The following is a 21,792-nucleotide window of genomic DNA, read 5'->3' on the forward strand; positions in this document are numbered from 1 at the left end:
AAGTATAGGGTTACTTTTGTGTGCACATCCATTTCCTTATCTGTGAGAATTTGCTTATTGGAGTTATGCTTAGAGATCCATTCTCATAACTAATAAAGAAGAACATGGACTGTAGAGTGCCCTCATACACTGTAAGACTTCATTCCTGCCAGTCTTGTTGACTTCTGTGTGGCAAGGACTTTCTGGAAAGTCAGAACTTGTGCTACAGGGGTTTGCAGTTGGAGATTTACATGTATTTTCAGAACAGTGGTTATAAACAGAAAGTCAAGGCTGTGATTCTGCAGCTCTGCAGAAGTGAAGCCTCCAGAACAGCAAAGAAGTGGAGTGGAGAAGCCAACAAGGTGGCCTCAGGGGAGCAACAGTACTGAGGGCAAGAGGACGTGGAGGGAGAAGAGATTCAGTGGACTGGCAAGTAGTGGGGGCAGTAATTCTTTAAATGCAGTGGCAGCAACTTGATTTCTTCATGAGATAAGAAATGAGATCACAGAGGGGTATGAAGGAGGGAGTGATTTGATCAAATGTTCAGATAGCAGGATTTGGCAATTGCATTTCATACGATGTGAGCGTGGTGTGATGCGATGTGTTGGGAAACTGACACACAATGCTGCAGGTTGGACACAGAGAGAACTGAGGCTCAGATGAGATTTGGCTCTATGCAGATCAACTGGACAGGCTGAGCTGTGGAAGAGAAGTTGTGGATTTGATGCAAACAATAGGAAGAAAGAAACAGATTGCTGTAAGAAAAAAATCATTAACTTTGTGCTGGAGAGATAGAGGATCTGGTAGTTGTGTCAGAATTTGCAGGATTAAGCAGGTGAGATTAGCCATGGTGAATTCCAGATGAGGATGGGTCAGTAAATGAAAGGAAGGAAACAAGTAAACAGAAACAGATTTGGATGTTACTGTAGTTGATTTCACTGAGAGCTGCTGTTTGTTTTGCAAACTTAATGGCCTTAAGTTGCACCAGGGGGAGATTCAAGTTGGATATTAGGAGAAATTTCTTCTCTGAAAGAGTGGTGAGGTTTTGGAACAGGCTGCCCATGGAGGTGGAGGAGTCACCACCCCTGGAGGTGTTCAAGAAAAGAGTTGATGTCTCCCTGAGCAACACCATCTGGAGTGGTCACAGGCAAGGGCTGATGGTTGGACTGGGTGATCTTGGTGGTCTTTTCAACTCTTCACTGATGATTTGGAGAAGAATGTAGGGGCTGAGGTATTTTTGTATCCACTCTTGCCACAGATCTATACCTTATTGTTCCTTTTTCAGTTCAGTCCCCAAACCCGTGTAGTAAGGATGCATATTTTTAAGTGTAGCAAGCCAAAATCTGAATAAGAATGTACTTTAATGATTTTAAGGCTGGGTTGACATGTACGTACAAAAATGTACAGTCTAATAACTGTATTTGTTTAATTACACCTTTATGAGGGAGTAACCTGCGTATGTGTATTTGAAGTGTATTTAATTTCAAAGACTGTTAAATGAACAATTTAAATTGTTCAACTTTACAATGAAATTTTTCATTTTTAAATGAAATTCTTTGTTTCTTTCAATGCATAAAGTGTAGATGTAAATCAAATGTTGTCATCCTCCTAATGACTAGCAGGACATGAGTGAAGTCTCAACCATTTAGGAGCTTTGAGACCCTCCCACAGTGGTGCAAAAGTATGGTTAGGTAGAAATACCCTACTTGTCTAGAACCAAAATTGTTTCAGAGCTGGAAGAAGTGCAGACAAGTCTGTAGACTCAAGATGCAAACCAGACAGCTTCCTGAAAGGCCTCTAGGGTCAGTTGGAACATCATGCTAACTCTGGTATTTGATTGCTGGAACCTGATGTTGTAAGTTGGTGCAGTAGTACACCAACTGTATGGGTATGCTCCTTTTGTTCAAAGATTTTTGCAACATAATATATTGTATGATTCAGAAATTTTGTATATGTAATGGAAAGGAATTAAGTAGAACTACCCAAAGTATCTTAAAACCACTGTAAGTATATATCCCTTAAGACGAGGAGACAGCTTAATGAATTTTTTAGTTATCTTCTCTGCTTCGTTTTTTTTAATGTATTCTGCTGACACGTATCCTTTCACACGTCTAATTCATTTGCAAGAAAAGAGAAAAATGCTAATTTTTTCAGATTTAAGTTTGATCTGCTATGTGCATCAAATTCTCTCTGCTTGGCAAATTGATGTTACAAGTGAGGGATAGAACTAGGTGATCTCAAGGGTCCCTTCCAGCCCAAACCATTCTTTGATTCTGTGAAGTTATTCTTATCAACTGTGGATTCAGTGACCTCTTTTTGATTTCTTTTAATCACCTTTGTCCATCCCTTGCTACCTCCTGCAAAATGCTTATTTCTGCTCTAAAACTTGTTATTTTAGGGATTGGATTTTTCTTAGGGGATTTACCCAGATTATGCAGTTCACACTTTTATTACTGTAGTCTGTGGAAATCTCCCCACCCGCACATCCTGCTGTGATACCAGTGCTTATGCCCTGAAGACAGCAGAGAAATTTATAAAGTTAAATATAGACAGTTTTTGGTTTTGTAAAAAAAAAAAAACAGACCGGAAAACAGCAACTACATCTTCACTCTCAGAAGACAACCTGTATACTTCTACCAGTCAGGTAATATTCAGGTCAGATTTTCTGTCTGGGTGCCAGCTCTTACTTTTCACCAGCTGTTCATTACAGTGATTATTATTCAATTTCCAGGCCTTCCAGAATTCATTCCATTTTCCTATTTAGCTTTTTTAGAGAATGTGAGAAACTCTGTTTAAGTTACTCAGCTGGTTTGCATCTTTGGCAGTTCATTATTCCACCAACAAAGATGTCTCCAGTAGACTCACAGAACAAACCAGAAAACTGCCAAAAAAAAAAAAAAAAGGAAAGAATTAGAATAGAAAGAATTGGTCTTTATGAGCCAGATGCGTCTAGCTTTCTTCTTGGTCTTACAACTGCACCTTTGAATATGCTCACACTGCTCCCAGCAGCCAAGGGAGCTGCTCTGTTGGAACTCGAGTAGGATTCCTCTGTGAACCGTTTGTGAGCCCTAGGAAAGTAGATGCCTTGTTCTGAGCATCTGCTAGGAGGATACAGTGAATTATCTACAATTTGAATGCCTGAAGCAAATCACTCAGAGGCTGATATTCCCATAGAACATAGAGAACACATTTTAAACCACTGAACTTGCACAAGGATTGGACTTGTTCTGTGATATAAGTACAAAATAATCCTTTGCTCAGCTGTTCTCACCTAGGCAAAGATACAGAAGAGAAAATATAGTTGCACTGGGTCATGTCCAAACTGGAAATTTGCTCTAAGTCATTCTCTTAGTGCCTGCCTATCAAGGTTGCTGTCCCTTACTATTTGCTTCTGAAGACAAAGGCATGACTTACAGTGCTGGAAAATCTGCAATGCTTCAAATCCTGCATTTTGTTCTGGCAGCATGGCCTGCAGGCAGCTACCCAGGGTGCTGATGGCTGGGTAGGGAGTACTTCTCCATGCCATACAGACACCGTTTTGGAGACATTTTCATTTACAAGGTAGAATAGGCAGTCATCACAGACTTCTGACTGTGTAAAGACCCCACATTAATGTCTGGCTTAATAATCAGGTAGGGGATCTGCTTCCAGAAATAATACTAAGACTATGAACGCAGGAAGGAGTGCTGGCTGATTCCAACAAAATATGCCTAGATTTTGAGCCATGAACAAGTAGTGAGATATCGATTTCATGGCTAAAAAACTGTTCAGACTGTGCTGAGGTTTTCATCTACTCAGATACCAGTAGTCACAGATCGTATAGCAAAGAGCAGTTCAACTCTCATGTATACTGAAGAATGGTGTGTCGCAGTTTTTATGTGAGGGGAAACACTAAGCTTCTCTCCTACATTTGTAAGTGTACAACTAGGCTGAAGCTGATATTTTAGTCTGAGGAGTAAGAAAGAAAATGCAGCATAGCACTGTATTTCAAATTCATTAATTCCCACAGCCACAGCAGGAGATGGGAATTAACCACAGCAGATGGAGACATAAAGCGTAAGTCCCCTTCACCCCCAACAGGCTCCTGGTATATCCTGCAACAAAGCCTTCAACAGTCATCAAAAAAGGAAGTTCCTGAGTTTGTTGCTTCACCAGGCTGTAAGGTGCAACACAACCTAAACAAAGCCAGGGGCTGCAACTCGGTCTCATATTGGGATTCTCTTTCAGGCTACTTAGGGAAACAAAAAACAAAAACCAAAAAACCAACAAACAACAAACCAAATTTTATTTATCTACTGTTTAGACTGCAGTGACAATCAAAAATTGCAGAAATATGTTCCATCGTAGAAGGGAGCAGAGCCATGTGAAAATGGGGTTTGTATTTACTGTGCTTGTACACCTCCTGAATTCAAAATTCTGCTATGGTAACAGTGTACTGCTGTACACACTGTTACTGAATTAGGGAATGACTGATAATGAAACATGCCAATTTGTCTGAAATTAGTTATGAATAAAACTAAAATAAATGTAACTAAAGCAGTAAATTAAGATCTTCTGTCTTTGTGGCAGAGAACATTGTTTAAGTGACTCTCCATCTGCTGAACTGGTGACTGGGTTCATTCCAATGATTTGCAGATGCTGTAGTAATTGAGCTGTATTATCAGTGGTGGACTTGTCTTGGACAGTGACCTTATTTCAGACAACAGCAGAAATGCAGTAGAAAGCAAATTTGAGAGTGCTATGTGTGACACTCACCTTCATTCTCAGTCTCTCATTTGGAACTGCAGAGAAAATGTTAGCAGCTCCCCTATGCTGGGAAGGGTCATCCAAGAGCCTTCTGAGAATCAGTCATGCTACCAAGAATGAAAATGAAAACCCTTTTTCTTCTTTCATTTGTTGGCCGCTACGTGCAAACTGGGAAAATGACTCAAGATCACAGAGATCATGTGAAAAACAAGTGCTTGGCTCCCTACTACCTTCTACCTTTTGAACTTGCAGCATTTAGAGCTGTACTGCGTAGTTCACAGAGTGCAAGCCAGCTGATAATCGAGTTCAGCTCTTGGTATAAGAATGTGAAATCAAAGTCTGGAAAGTCCAACAAAACCAAAGACTTGTTAATGCCTCCTACTAGATGGGTTTTCTCATACTTCTCTGGAGGTGGTGCTTTTAATTCCTTGTCTGTGGGGTTTGGAGTTGCAACAGTTTGCTTTGCAAACCAATGCCTGCCAGTGATCCTACAAAGTAGTGAGAAAAAAAGGCTGTACAGCCAGAAGTTGGGGCTGGAGGAGCAGCAAAGGAAGAAAGCAGAGCAGAGCCCAGCGAAAGGTGAAGGAATGAGAGCTCCTCTTCCCAAATCAGCAGCTGTCTAGTTGCAGCATGGAACCAAACCACACCCTTGCCATTATCAGAAAACCATGTTCTCAGTTTCATATTTTTATATCTGTGTGTTAAGATCTGTATCTCCATCTTGGAGCTCTTTCTCTTCTTCAAAATGATGTATACACTGAAGTAATATTTAGAAACAACTGGCTGATTGTGTGTGATTTTTGCTCTGGATTGTTGGCCTCTTAACTGACCAGATCACAAACTGATCAAAGAAGTTATGGGATAATACATTTGGATTTTAAGAATGAAAATTAAAGGTCCTTTAAATTTCCTTTTGATCCCAAAGGACCTCGTGTCTTAATATGAGGAGTTTGGATGACTGGTTCAGGTTGAACAGCAAAATCATGGTATGAGAGACTACCAGGGTCCCAGCTCAAACTTTACATGCAGAGGATCCCTTCAGTTTGTGGAGTTCCATAACCATGGTAGGAAAGTAGTGAATAGTAGCAATTTTTTAAACGTCGTTCCTCAACTTTTTGTGTGTGTCTTAATTGAAAAATAAAACAAAAAGCATATAATATTTATTTTGAAATCAAACAACTTTTTGTTCTCTCCAGTTTCCTTAAAGGTGGCTCTTACAAATGTGTTAGCATAACTCTTTTGTTTCAAAGGGATGGTTTTCACAGGTACAGTGCTGAAATGCTGAAAACAGAAAGCAATATGGCCAAACCACATCAAGCTATTATGTTTTTTCTGCATTGTGTTGCACAACATGGCTGACCATTAGGTTATTTACACACAAAGAATAAGAGCTTTCTGTATACTCAACCTCCTGAGGCTGAACAGTATGTTCAAAGCTTATACTACTCAGTGCCTGTCCCATTTCAGTCATTATGGATGTGTTTCTGAAGAGAACACTATGTCAATTCACATCTTGGGGTACCAGAAGATCCTTCATGTAAGGACCTTTGTCTCACTCTTTAAATAGAATTGTTGGTACCAAGGGCAGAAAAATGTGAAGATACTGCTTCTGTTAACAAAAAGCATCAGATCCAGCAGTCTATAGATTATTGATAAATACAGACTGTGCTCGAATCAATTTATTGTCACTTTTCCCTAAACCAAAATTGTAGGCCACTAATGAATGGCAAGAATATCCTTCTTTGGACAATGTGCATAAAGTGAGGCCTAGTTACATGAAAAAGAGAAATCCTTGAGTCTATATTTGAAAATATGACAGGCTATATCTGTACCTACATACACGTGGATAAATACTAAACTTTAACTATGCTGATGGCATCAATCTGTGTGATTAGAGAGAAAAGATAAGGATAAACCTTTAATAAAGACCAAGTAACATACAGATATTTTATTAAGAAATGAGCTAAGGACTGAAGTCATCAGCAATATGTTTTTAAATGTGTAAATACTGTGCAGCAATGCTAAAGCACATCAATCCTTGTAATGCCTCTTTGGATGCCAGGGGCTTACACTCATTTTCAGTGCTACCTCAACTATAGAGTTTCACAGAATCACAGAATGGCCAGGGTTGGAAGGAACCTCAAGGATCATGAACCTCCAATTCCCCTGCCACATGCAAGGCCACCAACATCCTCATTTAATACTAGACCAGGCTGCCCAGGGCCCCATCCAATCTGGCCTTGAACACCTCCAGGGATGGGGCATCCACAGCCTCTCTGGGCAGCTGTTCCAGTACCTCACCACTCTCTCTGTAAGAATTTCCCCCTGACATCCAACCTAAATCTCCCCTCCCTCAACTTAAAACCATTTCCCCTCGTCCTGCAGTTATCAACCCTTTCAAAGAGTTGATTCCCCTCCTGTTTGTAGGCTCCCTTTAGGTACTGAAATGCTGCAATGAGGTCACCCTGCAGCCTTCTTTTCTCCAGGCTGAACAAGCCCAGCTCCTTCAGCCTGTCTTCATAGGGGAGGTGCTCCAGTCCCCTGATCATCTTTGTGGCCCTCCTCTGGACCCTCTCCAACAGCTCCCTGTCTTTCTTGTACTGGGGGCTCCAGACCTGGACGCAGTACTCCAGATGGGGCCTCACAAGAGCAGAGTAGAGGGGAACAATCACCTCCCTGTCCCTGCTGGCCACCCCTCTTTTGATGGAGCCCAGGATACCATTTGCCTTCTGAGACACAAGGGCACGCTGTTGGCTCATATTAAGTTTTTCATCTATCAAGACCCCCAGGTCCTTCTCCACAGGGCTGCTCTCAAGGACCGCTCCTTCCAGTCTGTAGGGATGCCTGGGATTCCTCCGGCCCAAGTGCAGAACTCTGCACTTTGCTGTGTTGAACCTCATCAGGTTCACCCGGGCCCACCTTTCTAGCCTCTCGAGGCCCTCTGAATGGCATCCCTTCCTTTGTTTTATTTGTATTATTTAACTGTTTAGGTATTCATTATTTCCTCCCCCCCAAATGATCCCAAATAGCAATTCTGCACATGATAGGGCACGTAGACAGGGGTTCTCTTGCCAGATGAGGGATTTTACTGCCATCTGCTGAGGAAAAAAGAAATCAGAACACAAATGCCCCATTGCCACATCAGTGGCCATCTGCAGAGTGCTGCCAGCCAGCCTGGATTCCCATGGCAATGTGGAGTACATAAATCCTCAGTTTTTTTTCTTGAACTTTGCCTGAAACAAAAATGGAAGAAAAACAAGAAGTCCCAGCGGTTTGTTGCAGACTTTATGCATCCAGGCTGGGTGTGTTCAGCTATAGAAAGGATGCTAACACTTCCCAGGGTAATGCTTTCATTTTGTGACCAGAATAACACCCAAGTTTCTGCTGCATGGTAGCTCTACATATATTCGCTGCATCATTCAGTGGTTAAAGCATTGGGATCACACTGACAGGCTCCTCAGGGTCTGGCACCGAGCTCACCAGAGTTTAGGAAGAGTCTGGATGACGCTCTCAGACATACGGACTGATTTTTAGGTAGTTCTGTGCAGAGCCAGCAGCTGCACTCGATGAATCCCTTCCAACTCGGGATGTTCTGTTTCTATGAAAGCAGTCCTGGCTTTCCAGTTGGAATACTACACACTAAACACGCAGAAGTAAGTCTCGCAGGGGGTCTGACGCCTACAAAAGCCAGGCGGGCTGCTCCCATCTCCGCCACCGCCTGATGACCCGTGCTGGGACCCAGGCTGAGATCCGGGCTGAAACCTCCGCCGCGCCACTCCCAGCCGCAAGGGGGCGCCATTCCCCAACGCCCCCGCTGCGATGCGATCCCCGCGCCGCACCGCCTTCCGAATGAGCCCTGGCTGTGAGTGGAGCAAGCTCCTGACTGGCGTTGGGGAGAGCCAATCAGTGCCTGTCACCCTGTTTGAGCTGCGAGCCAATGGGAGAGAGGAGGAAGAAGAGCTGCTCGCCGGAAGTGAGGTGTTGGCGTTTGCAGCGGAGCGCGGCGGGCAGGCAGGTGAGGGGGTGCTTTCTGTGGGCCCTGTGTGCGGGGCCGGCTCCTTGGCCAGCCGCCGCTGGGCTCCTGCCGAGCGCGGCCTCCGCCTTTGTTTCTCTTTAGCAGTGGCCTGGCGAGCCCCGCCGTGCGGCTTTTGGGCCTTCCCGGAGCCCGGCCGTAGCGGTGGGCCGGGCCTTTCTTCTTGCGCCTCTTCGCTGGCAGGTCTGATTTGGGAAGCACTGTGTATTTCAGTAGAAAGCTAACGTGGATTTATTGGAGAGTTTCCTGTTTTATGCACGCTGAAGTATCTCCTGTTTAGTGTGTTTTCTCACAGCTAACTGTACGCTACTTTCTACGTGCTACAGTTGTCACATAAGTTATTTAATGTACGTTTCTTTGGTATTTGCTAGGTGTTTTCATCTGCAAAAATGGGTGAACCTCAGCAAGTGAGTGCCCTTCCTCCACCTCCAATGCAATATATAAAAGAATATACTGATGAAAACATACGTAAAGGGCTGGCACCGAAGCCCCCTCCACCTGTGAAAGACAGCTACATGATGTTTGGTAATCAGTTCCAGTGTGATGACTTAATTATCCGACCCTTGGAAAGCCAGGGTATTGAACGGCTGCATCCTATGCAGTTTGATCACAAAAAGGAATTAAGGAAACTTAACATGTCTATCTTGGTCAACTTTTTGGATCTCTTGGATATCTTGATAAGGAGTCCAGGGAGTATAAAGCGAGAAGAGAAACTGGAGGACCTGAAACTGCTTTTTGTTCATGTGCATCATCTTATAAATGAGTACCGTCCCCACCAAGCCAGGGAGACCCTGCGAGTCATGATGGAAGTGCAGAAACGTCAGCGTCTGGAAACTGCAGAGCGATTTCAGAAGCATTTAGAAAGAGTTGTGGAGATGATTCAGAACTGCCTGGCATCCTTGCCTGATGATCTTCCTCATTCAGAGGGAGGACTGGGAGTGAAAACAGAACCAATGGACACTGATGATGGCAACAATTGCATTGGACAGAGTGAGAAACAGAGAGAACGTTCTGGCTGCAAGAGAGATCAGGTTTTAGATAAAGATGCAGCTATGTGTAGCATTATTGATGAAATGACATGAGGGAAGCATTTATTATGTTAGCTTACAATAGAGAGGCCAAATGGCTTATGAGGGTATATACTATATTTTGTTTTTCTGTTGTACCAGCAATTGAAACATTCACACCTACTAGGGGTGGGTGTGAGCTTCTAAGCAGCTGAGGATATTTAATATTTTGTATGGGCTGTATATTTATTGGTAAAAACAAAAATGTATGCTTTGTCCTGTGTGGATGCTGTTAAAGTTAGCTTTTTGGTAGAACGTTATTTTGTCACTTGCAGCTTTCTGGGACATGCATCATCTTGTAAATGCCTTATGCTGTAGAAGCAGGGGATCTAGCTGACTGAAATTGAAGCTGACAGTTCCTGCATTTCAAATAAATGTTAGTTGTTTACATTTGAAATGAGTCTTTTCAGTTACGCTATATTAAAAAATAAATCAATATTAAGTCTGAGAAATCCATTCCTTTCTAACTTTGTAGTAATGTAACAGTGTTGAAGAGATCTTAAGAATTGTTTTATTATATATGTATTCTGGTGTAACTTGTCTTGTTTAGATCTGTGAAGTTGGGGGTCTCTACAGCTAAGTTGATTAAATGGATAATTAGCTTTTATACTAACTGAGAACTTCCAAGTTAGAAAGACTCCTGAAGGCTGTAAAATGGAAGCTAAATCAGTCATGTTTAAAGAGAACTGCAGTTGGATCAAGCTTATGGCAAGAGGAAAAGAGTGATTTGATAATGAAGAAGACTCCTGTCTACAGCATGTATTTTTTCCAACTAGATACAGCACCTTAGAAATAAATAATAAAAAAAAAAGGTCAACTTTGTGGATGAGGAAACTTACTGAAACTATTTTTAACACTCATTATGCAAACTATATATTAGATCATTCAGCTGTTTTCAGGCATTCAGATTTATTTAAATGAGCAGGTAGATCCTAACTGTTGGGTGGCGGGATTGAGATCACTGTAGCTAAAGTTGAACTGAAGCAAATGGGTGACTCACAGCAGGAACTCATCTGCTATTTCAAGTACGTGTGATGTAAGTATTAGTAAAGAACATGTTTTTCAGAAATGTTTATAAATAACTTTGTGAAGTTAAAACTTTTGACCTCTGTGCAACTCCCACTTTTTTCTTCTCCCTGAACTATCTAAACAGTTGTTTTGCAGTAACTAAAACAACTGTGGGTCAACTGAATTAATTGGATGTCTGTTTTGCAAATGTTCTTCAAGTCGAAGATAGGAAGAAACAGTTTTAGTGTGTTGTGGATAAGAGATCGTGAGCTGGGGAGTTACTTTGCTACAGATGTTCTAACTGCCATTCAAGTGCTATAGATGCCCTAGGTCTTTTTTTGGTTGATTTTTTTTTTCTTTCATTTTTTATGTTTTTAATAAAGTTGAAGGCCCAGGTGCTGTACTTTCAACTTCAGGCTGGATTCTAGCAGTAACTAATAATTGTAATTAACTTCTTTTGGTGAACACATTGAAGTAATTGGGGATCGAGTCATTTAAAATCTTAAGACTGCTTTCACTTTCTAAGAAGTTTCAGAAATAATTTTCTCTCTATTCTTTGGGGTTTGTCTTAGAAGCAAACTGTGAGATAAGTACCTGCAGGAGATTGTGGTACTTTCTGAGCTTTTCTTCAGCCAAAATGGTAACTCTTTTTTGTCACATCAATACAACGATGGTTCTCTTTTCTCCTATTAAAACCTTGCTTTTGATTACAAAAACCCAGCCACTCAACTGTAGCTGCAGTGAAGGCAGTGGATGATGTATGCCATGCAGGGGAGCTGCATTTCAGATTGTGTAGAATATGACTCACTGACTTAAAAGTGAGGCTATGAATGTTGGCTAATTAGAAGAGACTACTCGTGATGATGAGGTCTTTCTTAACCTCAAAAAAAGAAAAATTCTGATGTTGCTTTTGGATGTGATGATGATACTTGAAGTATTGTACTCCTGTGAAATGTTAATGTATGAAATATATTGGATTATATATGCCTTACAAAACTCAGTAGGATAAAGTTAATGTTAGATGTCAAGAAGACTGAACAAAATGCTGCTTTAAAACAACAACGAGCAGGTTCCGTTGTTACATCAAGTAAGCTCGGGGATAAGTTGTTTGAAACAGGGAAGGCAAGTGTGTTGTCTGTGGGCAAAAAGGGGAAGTTTTGATCATTCAGAGGGAGGAAAAACAAAGTTATACACTGTTGTTGCAGGGCAGTCCAGGGATACTGCTGTTAATGGTCAGAACAACATCTGTAAAAGCTGCCTACAGCGTCCTGTCTCCCCAGAAACAGGAGTAGCAGAGAGGAAGTGTGTTCTTGTCCAGTCCTAAATCTGCACACAGAGGCTGCCCTTTCTCCCTCTTCCATCCTTTTCCAGCCGATATGTTGCTGGTGTAGCTCTGCCACTTGGCTGCATTTATTTATTAGTTGTAAAAAGTCATTCCTTACAACTTAATTTGTCTGTATAAAAGACAGATTATCTGTTTCAGCAGAGAACATGAATTTGCTATGGATCACATTGGATCACATTTGATCACAGCTGCAGTTCTAGTCTGAATGATATTAAGACTCCATGTCCTCACTCAGGGTGGCCAGGAACACCATTTTTTAAGTAACATATTTCTCCTAATGACTGCTATTGCCACCCAGCTTTTCAAATGGCTTCTGTGCTGTGCGTTACTCGGTATGGTAAAAGCTCAGAGGCATGCAGAACTTTGAAGAGCTGAGTGATGAGAGGCTGCAGCTCTGTTTAGGCTACACTTGTGAAGTGGTAGGGAAGCTTCCAGTATTCCTGCCTGTAAAGGATATCACATTTGCTTAAAGTAGCAATGTTCGAAGCAGAATTTAGGATTAAATGCTGGTTTAATAATACCTAAGTTCCTCTTATGTTGCTGAATGCTTTCTGTTTATCAGTCTGCTACACATCTTATGTAATCTCTTCCCCCTAATTCTATGCACTATGGCAAGAAGAGGGTGTGGGAACCCAGCTTGGGGCAATAGATTATTGGTGGTGACTCGGCTTGGTGGTACTAACAGTTTAACCTGCTATAATCAAGCAGATCTGGGGAAAAAAAGAGAAGTAGATTTCTGAAGTAGTGCTGAGTATTTTAACCTTTTAGTCAAACCACAGTCAGCAAGCATTCAGCTGCATGCGTTCTGAGCAGCAGCAGCTTCAGTGACTAACAGACTAACCACAGGAAAGGCAATCCTGATCAAACCAAAGGGCATCATCCTGTTTGAAGCTGACGTGCTAGTACTGAGAAGTAAAACCAGCAGTTTATGAAAACGATAGTTTATTTTGAATGTAGGTTCACAAAGAGTGAATAAGAGTGTTCCTCATCCTCGGCCACAATGTCTTCTCATTTCTTCCTGGACTGGATCCTTCTGATCTGGCTTACAGGTAACTCAATGGGTGTGAAAAACAGCTGGAAGTGGATGGAAGGGAGGTAACATGCATCGGTGCTTCTGGGGGTTGCAGAGAGATTTTGCATTATGATGGTAAGAGTGGTTGCATTGCACAGAAACTGCTGTTTTGCATATTCAGTAAAACTTTATCAGAGTATTCTGATGATCGTCTCTCCCTTTTAAAACAGAGCTATTAATACAGGCAGATGGACATTAAACATTTGGTAGGATATCTTCAACAGACAAAAAAGAGATTACAGATATTTTTCTCCTAGTTTTTTTTTTTTTTTTTTCCTAAAGCCTTTTATGATGAGATTCATTTAGAGTTTCCTTTTTGTATTAAATAAAATGCACTATTGTCAGAGATTAGTTCCTAGTATGCTATTGTGGCAAAATCTTTGCGTAAGACTTATTTATAATTATTATAGCGTAGTTTAGGAGAAAAATGGCTGAGATGAAATTGGGCAGGACTGCCTTTTCCCAAGGAACAATGGCAATGAAGTCATATGCCCTTGCCAGTGATATCCAGGGACTTTGATTAGAGATGATTAGTTGCTAGACTGTTTCCTACTTCCATCCTTGCCACAGTGAATTCTATCCCTGAAATGTTAATGTGGGTAGATCAACATCTTTTCACTTTTGATCCGGTGCTGTGGGAACTGAATGAGATGGAAGCTTGGGAAGAATGAGGGGGGATTTTAAGCTAGGGAAAAAAGGAAGATATAGAAGTTTTTAGGAAAGCTCTGGAAGATCTCTTCTGATAGGCACTGCCCAAATCCTTTCCTAGTGAAAGAAAAAAGGAAATGCACAGCTGTAATGCTAATGAAAACTGCCTTTCAGTGGCTTTTTATTGAAAGTGAGGAAGGGTTTCCCACTATAGTTTTGATGAAAAAATGATGCCTTTCTGTTCTCCCATGCCTGGTTTGGATTAAATCTAAGCTAAGGGAAAAACAAAGACCTATTGACCTGGATGTGGCTGAAGAGAAGCCACAGAGCTGTGCAGGTCCGAACTCCATTCTCTCTTCACCTTTTTGCCTGCTACGCACGACCTTTTAATGTTTGTGTTTCTGTCCACAGGCCCTACAGTGTCAGGACTGCTGGTGAAGGGAGAGGTTGGCCAGAATATCACTGTGCCCTGCTTTTACACAGTTAAGACAGAACATGACATCACCTCAATGTGCTGGGGCCGTGATGCCTGTCCCCCTTCCAAATGTTCTTACCCCATTATCTGGACAGATGGGAGGAAGGTGACAGAGGGGTACCATGCAAAGTATGCCCTGAAAGGGGACTTGCTGAAGGGCAACGTGTCCCTCACCATCCTGAATGCCCAGGAAACAGACAGTGGGACGTATTGCTGCCGTGTGGAGATCCCGGGGTGGTTCAACGATAAGACAACCAACCTCCAGGTGGTGGTTGAGAGAGGTGAGTGCTGTTACAGTGACTCTTCTGCTCAGTCTGGAGTTTGAAGCTTGTGGAGGAAGTGATTTCTGTCATCATCATCCATAGAATCAGTCTTTAGCATCTGGCAAACCTGCCGTTAGTTGGGTTAAAGCTAATCTGCCTTTGAGAATGTTGTAATCACTGCAGTAATAACAATAAAAATGAGAACAACGAAGGCAGTGGTGCTTTGTTTAATGGTATGCAGTGCTACTGAGTTTCCTTGGAAGCACTATTTATAGAAATGAAGAATGAGGGCACTGTATGGTATCGGAAGTGCCGTATATGCAGCTTTATCACAAAGACAGTGCTTCATCTTCTGCTGCTGCGTTTCAGGGTAAAACCCAGGGATACACACAAATAGCATGGGCAGTTTTTCTTTAAGGAAACTTTTCTTTTGATTTCAGTTCATCTCTACTTGTAAAAAAAAACCCATGATAATATAGGGAACAATTGTCTCACAGGTGTGTGTCTGGTTTGAGCACACTTTTATAGAAAGATTTTCTTTTTTTTCACTACAGGAATGGACATTAATTATAATGCATGTTGTTTGTTTCTCTAACACCAGCTAGGGTCTCTACTGCAAGCCCTCTCACTCACACCTCTCCACCAACCTCAGGTAACTTTTTTCCAAGTATTAATGGCAATAGCATATATTAGCTGCATTGAAACTGGACATCTTAAAAAAGAAACAAAATGACAGGTGATAGAAGTATCTTGGCTAAAATTTACTGAACATACCATAGGACCTGAAATCTGAACTTGGCCTGTAAATTATACCTCACACTGTATAGAAGGCTTAGCAGAAGGAACATGTATGTTGCTCCCAGGTGTTGGGATTAACTAGATGCTTCATTGGTGCTACAAGTGTTGTTTTCCTTGTGGCTGTTTCAGGATGTGTTTTCTCTGTGGTATTAAGTCTCACCTTGTCATCCGAAAGTGCATCCCGTGAACAATAAAACGCAAGGTTGTAGGATCTGTGTGTGTGCTCACTCTTTAATCAAAGCACTTGTTGCTTAAGGTAATGTAACAAACAACCGTTGGTTGGGCTCAAATGTATATCTGGTTCAGGATCCCATCTCCATTAGCTGTCAACTGCAGAAAATTGAGGAGGAATATAGAAACAGCAGAAATGTTATGATACAACAGACTGTATTGTATGTATTCTTTTACCCTGCTGTTACCTGTGTCTCAGAGGTTGCCCGCATCCCCTGGAGTATATGCATAGTCTCAAGTGAGGCTCATTGTGTTGGAATATCCATTCCTTACTCAGCGTTGTTCTGCTATGTGTGTCTATAGACATCTGTCATATACCCACTCTGCTTCTTTTTTTTTAATCAGAAAAAGACAACATTAATATCCAGTACACACAGCAGAGTTCGTAGTTAATGACAGCTTAATGGCAGGATTTTGAAACAAAAATCAGGGGTGCTATTTGTATCTATCCCTCAATCTCAAATGTTACCAGTTGAGCAACACTAAAATGTTACAACACTTGCATTTCCTTCTTAGAAGAAGAAGTGAGAATGTTCTCAAACCATTTCTATTCTTGTTGCAAATGATATGGCTTCCAATCTCAGCTCTCATGGGTTTTCTTAACCATGTGACATCCTCCTTAGCTGCTGGGGAGCAATTTTTTGTGCTTTGAGAATACGAGTTAATTTCTGCATGGGGACACTTGAAAAGATGGGTGGCTGTGTTCCTCTGATGTAGGGATGTTCCAGCATCTGCCTTGAAAAAGAGGACAGTGAAGCAGATGATCCTCACTCTTCAAAATGCAGCTTATGGCAGAGGGTTAACCATTTATAACAGGAAAGGAGCCACCTGGGATTGTCATAATGTGAATAGAAGATTTTGTTTTCAGGAGGGTTTTGTATCATCTGACAGCACACAGAGAAACTATGACGGATGATGCGGATAACATAGCAGTTTGTAGCTCTATTTTAAATATTGGAAACTGCTCTGGGAAATTACCTCAAAATCCGCTGCATGCCCTATGCAAATGTATCACACAGTCGGCTGTTTATTTTATAGCTGTGATCTGGGACTTCAAAAGTGCCGCTTGCTGTCTGCAACTCTACACCAATTCATCTTCCAAGGCCCTGAGCTGGTGTTTATCAATTTTCATCAAATAATCTAGTTTTACATCCACTGCCTCCTCTGATCTAAGATATGGATCCAGAGCCCAACTTGGTAACTCCATCTTTCTAGGCTCTGTGTTGGGATAATAGCAGGTGTTTCCTGGAAGGATTTCAAAGCTCTGAAAAGGGCACTGGAGGAATTTTGCAATGCCTTTGGATGGCACAACATCGTTATAATATACACAGCAAAGACTCCAGACAGAGGTACTTAGGTTCAATGGTCTCAGGTCAGTAGCATACATTTTTTGTCCAAGCAGAATGTTTTTCTGTGCAAGTGATATCTTGGTTTGTCATGCTTTTGCTCAGCTCCTCGGAGTGCCAGTGAAGCGTCCTTTACTGTCAGAACGTGGCCACCAGCTTCTGAAACAGAAACTCCTGAGACTGTAAGCATCGCTGTTGTGCTATACTAAGATGATGTGCTTAGACATCGGAAGTTACTGGGTCATTCCTGCAGTTAAATTACAGCATTTTGTTTTGATTGGGAGATAACAGATATTTTTTTCCAGTCTGCACATTTAATGCTTACAAAAGAGTGCTTATGGGGTCATTATGAAAGGGAGAAAACAAAGTGCTTTGCTTGCAAAAACTGTTTCCTTCCTACTAAAGAGGGAAGACCTTTAGCAACATCTGTATTGCCTTTCAGGCCTCTGGTTCCTACTCAAGCACCTCAGACTACCCAGAAGTAACCTCAAGCCTGCAGGTACCGGCAGGACATGGGGAAGGGTCAAAAATGGACCACATGACAGCACAGGGATCTACTTGCCATGCGTGTGTATGGGGTTCAAGCTCACAGCCCTATCTGCCCTGCTGAGTCCTCCAGCTCATGCTGTGTGTTAACGGGCAGTAGCATCATCTTAATTTTTGTCAGGAAGACAAAACAGCCAAGCTACCATTTGGGAAGCCCTGATGTTATTGTACTGCAAGGTAGTATGTATGTGGGCATTCATATTGCTGCACGTGCAGAAAGTCAGGGACTGTACTGCCTTTCAGCATCTTCCCAGCTCTTAGGGAGTGGTTGGATATCTATTGGCTGGCTTCCAGAAGTTGTGCTGAAAGGTGAAGGCATATTCACATCCTGGGATGAAGCTCCAAATAACTACTGAGTAAGCTGACAAAAAGGGAGGCAGAAGGAAAACAGCAGGAGATATTTAATCTTATGATTAAATAAAGATATTCACCAAACAGTATTAAATGTTAAGCTTCTTCCTTGGGCTGAAAGGAACCAGGAACAAATGGGACTGGTCATAACTTAAGGTTCTTTGACAGTGTTAAGAAATAAAACATTTAACAGCAGGGTTCACACAAGTGTTGTGAATTCTTGAAACTAGTATCTCAAGTTGGGCTCTTGCCCTCAAGTGCATTTTAATTGCAGGTTTACAAAATGCACAGATATTCTCTGGCTCCTGCATGGGATTTATGCTTTGAGTTCCACTGACACTAATTTGTTTTGTGTTTGACAGAATTCGTCCATATCAACTCATAGTCAGCAGTATTCAGAAAAGAATGTTTACCTCAGAACTGGATTGTGTGTAGGATTTCTGCTCATCCTTGTTTTGGGTCTGTTCCTGGGTAGACGTAAGTAACTTCTCAGAGGTGGTTATTCAAGTGTGAGTTGGGTACATCACATCACAGCTGTGACTTTGCCACATGTCTCCTGTGCCATGACAGTGAGCTTATGTCCACCTTACCTGGGGCTGGTGAGGAGACGTGGTACAAACCCACATCCCCTGCGCTGCTCCTTTCCTCGTGGGCACTGCCCCTGTAGTCCCTGACTTTCCCAATGATAAGGAAGGAGGCCCTGGTTTCATGTCACTATACCCAATGTTTTTCATGTTGCAGACTTTCTCCTTAAATGCTGTTGGTCAGACGAAACCACGTGAATTTAACTTCATGGAACTTATGGGGATTTTCTATACTGCAAACCTCTGCTTAAAGTTCCCTAATTTTGTTTCCTGCACCTTTTTTTTTTTTTTTTTTTTTTGGCTAAACCTGTAACTTTACTTACTCAGGATGATTTAAAGAACAATGTTTATTATTTTTCTTTATTTTCATTCTGGATCATCCTTAGGATATTTACGCAATATGAAGAAACTGAGTAAGTTTGCAAGGTAAGTATTCTATTTCTGCTTCAGCTAATAGGACAAAATAGTCCCAGAAGGAGTTGCTGTGATTCCTGCTAGATGCATGCTGACTGTACATACTCTAATTTGATTTTTTTAAATCTCAAATTAATAAGAAACACTGCAAAAGAAATTAATAAATCCTGCTACTCATCCTTAGTTAATAAACAAAAAATGAGTCTAACTGCCAATTCAGTGCATTAGGGAGTAGGCAAACTTCAAGTGTGGGTTGTCTCATAAATGGAAAAATGATTCATTATCAGTTGTGTTTAAATAAGTGTTTTTGCATATTTTACAATTTTTCCAGTGAGCTGGTTCATTTAACTGTCTGCTCTTTTGTGTTTCTATTGTCTGTTGTTTAACAGCCTTGTTTTTACTCATGTGTGCAGCTCTGTTGCATTTTGGAGACAAGAACGTGCTGGGAACCAAAGTGCCCTGGAAGTTGAGATCCACGCAGAGGAAAACATTTACACAATACACTAAAGACTGTATGCATGCTTTCCTTTGTCATCTCTGGGACTTTAAATATTTTCCAAAATCTTAGCTGCTCCCTCTGCTCTGCAGCTAAGTGTGCCTGGACTGCTAAAGCATCACTCATATCATTCTAATAAAGCAAATAAAAGCTACAATTCTAATTAAAAACTTTTATCAGCTTGTTCCAGAAACAGAAACCCTGCTGGCTTGAATGGAAATTTCCAGATTCCATTTATCTAACCATAAGGAAAGTTACCACAGACAAGGGGGAACAGTTTTAAACTAAAAGAGGGGAGATTTAGGTGAGATGTTAGGAAGAAATTATCTACTCAGAGAGGGGTGAGGCCATCACACCCAGAGCTGTGAGTGCCCCATCCCTGGAGATGCTCAGAGCCAGGTGGGATAGGGTCCTGGGCAGCCTGAGCTGGTGAGGGGGATGGGATTGGGTGGACTTTAAAGTCCCCCTCCAACCTAAGCCGTTCAATGATACAGTCTGCTTCAGATTCTCTCTTACTTTCAGAAAAAGGGAAGTGGCAGGATGACTATTCAATCACAAAAGGAAAACCACCCACAATCTTAAAATTTGTCTCTGTTGTGTATTATATCTACTAGCTAAAAAAACCCAGTCATCTGAGGGGGGGAGCAACCTCATAGCTGCTTTGGCACAGATAACAGATGGAAAACCTTGGTAGTAATCATATGTCAAAATATCTTTCATTAATTTTTTCTTGAAGCTGGGCATGCCCATTCTGGATAACAGCTCAGTTGTGCAGTGTGCGAATTCCTGCCCACCCATGGTTAAAGCTGGAGGGGCTGCTGGTGCTCACCCCCTCATGGGGGTATTGTTGGAGCTTATGGAATACTCACACCTTGCTTTCAGAGAAGTGTGACTAAGTGCATTTTCCTCTGCAAAATGCGTCACTTTCTTATTGGTTTTCTCATTGGGCCCTTGTATGCCCTGAGATGTCCTCATGGTGGAAAATTTCCTTTCCAGGTCTCTAAAGCAACCAGGTAAACAGAACTACTCTGTAGTTTTCTGCTCTTTCAGGCGGGAGAGCGACCAGCTCTCACCAAGTATTACTGGGTGCAAATCACACCCTGCAGCTCAGCCCACGCAGCAGTGTGCAATACCTAAAGCACACACTGCTGCCATAAAGGACAGCAGACTTAGAGCTAATGTTGTCGTTAAGATTATTTTCAAAGGAGCCGTGCACAGAACAAAGCTACGTCAACCATTGGGGCATAAAGGAACAATAATAGAGTCAGTAGGTGTTATGTTAACAGCTGAGACACTTTGTCATGGTCTGGTTGTGCTGTTATGGGGAGCTGAGGTCAGTGGAGCAGTTATACCTCCTGTCCTCAATTGGCAACCAGCTCTGCCATTTGCTTTCTTCATGTCATCTGCTGCCTTGCATAAGAAGATACTGAGACTAGAATGGTTCTGTTAGTTTAAGATTGTATTGATTTGTTTGACTATTAGCAATAATTACTAAACTAGCATCAGTGGCCCCTCTGTAGACATTGCTTTCTGTCTGGTTGGCTGACAGGTCACTGGGCTGACAGGCCCATAGCCAGAGCTGGAGGAAGTCTGACCTGATCTCTGAACCAGAGCTCAGAAAACATCTTCAGCAATTTCTGCTTCCTGCAGCTTTTGTCAAATGAATAATATTTACAGGGATTCAGACAAGAAGTGAGGGGTTTCCAAAACCATCTGATTCCAACCATTTGTGCTTTTAGGGAGTCTGAGGGCTGCTGATAATGAGAGGTGCTTGCCCATTAGGGCTTTTTTCCTTGGTATTACAAGTTGAGACTAATTTTTGTATCAGAGAGTTTTCATGCAACATAATGTCCGCTCATGTCAGTGCATCTTAGAATAGGTATTTGAAAACAATCCCCAGAGTTGCACAGGTGGCATTTGAGCCTATTCACCCATTAAGAGGTTTTCCAGCTGCACACAGCTGGCAGCTTACTGAGCTAACAAGCTGCAGAGCACTCTGCCTTTCCTTTTCTGCCTGCAAGAAGCCACTAGATAGCAGTATAGATACAGAAAGCAAGGCACGTTTTTTTGGTTCTTCCCAGCATACTTGAACCTGATAGATTCTGGAAGGCCTTTTTCAATGCCCAGTCTTGGTAAGGAAGCAAAGCTGAATGATGCCATGCTTCTCTCTTCCTTCCCTAGTTGTTTAGATCAGGCTGGCTAATCCTGAATTGAGAAACTTCATTGAAATTGGTAGCTGGCTAAAGAGCCAAATTCATGTTCCAGGTGGGATTCAGCTGCTCCTTGCATTGGCATTAGCTGAGCATTGGCTCATGGTCACTGTGTGATGGTGAGTGATAGGAGAGGAAGGAGGAACTAGGACCTGCTGTAGAGGAAAAGTATCTGGGATA

General features: G+C 41.9%; 2 protein-coding genes across 6 annotated transcripts; both read left to right on the forward strand.

Moving 5' to 3' along the window:
* Nucleotides 1–8,604: 8,604 nt before the first annotated feature.
* On the forward strand, nt 8,605–10,277 carry MED7 (mediator complex subunit 7). Its single transcript, XM_031598221.2, has 2 exons — nt 8,605–8,740; nt 9,130–10,277. The coding sequence occupies exons 1-2, from the start codon at nt 8,663–8,665 to the stop codon at nt 9,838–9,840; spliced, it is 789 nt and encodes a 262-aa protein (XP_031454081.1). The 5' UTR covers nt 8,605–8,662; the 3' UTR covers nt 9,841–10,277.
* A 106-nt stretch (nt 10,278–10,383) lies between these two features.
* On the forward strand, nt 10,384–19,572 carry LOC116232111 (hepatitis A virus cellular receptor 2 homolog). 5 transcript variants are annotated; one of them, XM_031598217.2, is made up of 9 exons: nt 10,384–10,861; nt 13,136–13,227; nt 14,310–14,654; nt 15,238–15,288; nt 17,117–17,193; nt 17,454–17,510; nt 18,271–18,385; nt 18,879–18,918; nt 19,320–19,572. In XM_031598217.2, exons 2-9 carry the CDS (start codon nt 13,179–13,181, stop codon nt 19,411–19,413), a joined length of 828 nt encoding a protein of 275 aa, XP_031454077.2. In that variant the 5' UTR covers nt 10,384–10,861; nt 13,136–13,178; the 3' UTR covers nt 19,414–19,572. The 5 variants fall into 5 exon arrangements, with proteins under 5 accessions (XP_031454077.2, XP_031454079.2, XP_031454076.2 ...); XM_031598216.2 differs by lacking the exon at nt 10,384–10,861 and having other exon boundaries at nt 12,871–13,227; XM_031598219.2 differs by lacking the exons at nt 10,384–10,861; nt 15,238–15,288 and having other exon boundaries at nt 12,870–13,227.
* Nucleotides 19,573–21,792: the final 2,220 nt, after the last annotated feature.

The sequence above is a fragment of the Phasianus colchicus genome, chromosome 15, assembly GCF_987193195.1.
Source record: "Phasianus colchicus chromosome 15, bPhaCol1.hap1.1, whole genome shotgun sequence".
NCBI lineage: Eukaryota > Metazoa > Chordata > Aves > Galliformes > Phasianidae > Phasianus > Phasianus colchicus.

Bases quoted from the DNA above. Each gene is read 5' to 3' on its own strand.
- MED7 (XM_031598221.2), top strand. From the start codon at position 8,663: ATGGGAGAGAGGAGGAAGAAGAGCTGCTCGCCGGAAGTGAGGTGTTGG. The intron at 8,741-9,129 runs GTGAGGGGGTGC...GGTATTTGCTAG, and splicing joins GGAGCGCGGCGGGCAGGCAG to GTGTTTTCATCTGCAAAAAT.
- LOC116232111 (XM_031598217.2), top strand. From the start codon at position 13,179: ATGTCTTCTCATTTCTTCCTGGACTGGATCCTTCTGATCTGGCTTACA. The intron at 14,655-15,237 runs GTGAGTGCTGTT...CTCTAACACCAG, and splicing joins CCAGGTGGTGGTTGAGAGAG to CTAGGGTCTCTACTGCAAGC. The intron at 17,511-18,270 runs GTACCGGCAGGA...TGTGTTTGACAG, and splicing joins AAGTAACCTCAAGCCTGCAG to AATTCGTCCATATCAACTCA.